Source organism: Eimeria mitis, genomic scaffold, assembly GCF_000499745.2.
Source record: "Eimeria mitis Houghton genomic scaffold, Emh_scaff1101, whole genome shotgun sequence".
Classification (NCBI taxonomy): domain Eukaryota; phylum Apicomplexa; class Conoidasida; order Eucoccidiorida; family Eimeriidae; genus Eimeria; species Eimeria mitis.
In genome coordinates, this window is record NW_013567591.1 from 6,117 (window position 1) to 7,631 (window position 1,515).

General features: G+C 40.3%; 1 protein-coding gene across 1 annotated transcript in view; it reads left to right on the forward strand.

The window, feature by feature from the left end:
• The window catches only part of EMH_0029440 (uncharacterized protein), a gene marked incomplete at both ends in the record, with an annotated part of 5,282 nt that overhangs the window by 2,281 nt on the left and 1,486 nt on the right, over positions 1-1,515 (forward strand). Inside the window, one exon of the mRNA XM_013494303.1 lies at positions 76-139. Within this exon, the coding sequence (XP_013349757.1) occupies positions 76-139 (64 nt within the window). The remainder of the gene's footprint in view (positions 1-75; positions 140-1,515) is intronic.

The following is a 1,515-nucleotide window of genomic DNA, read 5'->3' on the forward strand; positions in this document are numbered from 1 at the left end:
TTAGGGTCTAGGGTTTAGGGTTTAGGGTTTAGGGTCTAGGGTTTAGGGTCTAGGGTTTAGGGTTTGTGTGTGCAGGATGAGTATAACGTTAGTGTTTGTGGTGGTTTTGGGGGTTTGGGTAACACTCAAGATTGCAGACGTACGTAAACCCTAAACTTTTTTTTTATTTATTTATTTTTTATTTATTTTTTATTTATTTATTTATGTTTGTTTTTTTATTTTATTTTATTTATTTATTTATTTATTTATTTTATTTATTTATTTATTATTTGTAAATTGATTAATTTGTTTTATTTTTTTCTTTTTTTTTTCTTTTCTTCTGCAGCCTAAACCCTAAACCCTAAACCCTAAACTGATTTCTCCTCTTTTGGTGGTTTAGGGTTTAGGGTTTAGGGTTTAGGGTTAGCCTGCTAACCCTAAACCCTTGATTTTCTCTGTTTCTTGTTCGTCTATTTATTTGTGTTTATTATTTTTTTTGTGTAGGGTTTAGGGTTTATAAATTAGGGTTTAGGGTTTAAAAATTAGGGTTTAGGGTTTAGGGTTTAGGGTTTAGGGTTTAGGGTTTGTGGTTGTGCAGGTGATGGATCCGCTGCTGCACACAAAATTTATTTCTTCTCGTTGATAGCATCTGTCTCCTTTTTCTTTCTTTTTCTTTTTCTGTCTCCTTTTTTTTTTTCTTTTTCTTTTTCTGTCTCCTTTCTCTTTCTTTTTCTTTTTCTTCTGTCTCCTTTTTCTTTTTCTTTTTCTTTTTCTGTCTCCTTTTTCTTTTTCTTTTTTCTTTTTTTCTTTTTCTGTCTCCTTTTTCTTTTTCTTTTTTCTTTTTTTCTTTTTCTTCTGTCTCCTTTCTCTATTTCTTCTGTCTCCTTTCTTAGTTTTATCTGTCTCCTTTTCTGTCTCTTCTTCTTTGCTTGCTGTCTCTCCTCGCTCCCAGCCAAATCCTGCTGCTGCTGCTGCTGCTGTTGCTGCTGCTGCTGCAGCAACAGCAACAAAAAGTGCTGCAGCAGCAGCAGCAGCAGCAGTAGCAGCACCTGCTGCAGCAGCAGCAGCAGATGTTGTACCGCGCAGACTGCAGCAGCTACTGCAGCAGCAGCTGCTGCTTCTGTGGCTGCAGCAGCTACTGCAGCAGCAGCAGCAGCAGCAGCAGCTGCTGCTGCTGCTGCTGCTGCTGCTGCTGCTGGCTGTCGGAACCCCCCAGCAGCCAACTGACTCAAACCCTAAACCCTAAACCCTAGTTTTTTAATTTTTGTTTAGGGTTTATACACCTTTCTAGGGTTTACATAGTCCTAAGCAACGAACCAAACCCCAGACAGCAGCAGCAGCAGCAGCAGCAGCAGCAGCAGCAGCAACAGCAGCAGCAGAAAGAACAATTAGAGTTTGCTGCAGTTTATGGTGGAGCTAAGCAGAGAGAAAACACAAAACTACTTGCTGCAGTTGCTGCTGCTGCAGCTGCTGCTGCTGCAGCTGCAGCAGCAGCAACTGCAGCAGCAGCAACTGCAGCAGCAGTAGTAAATGCTG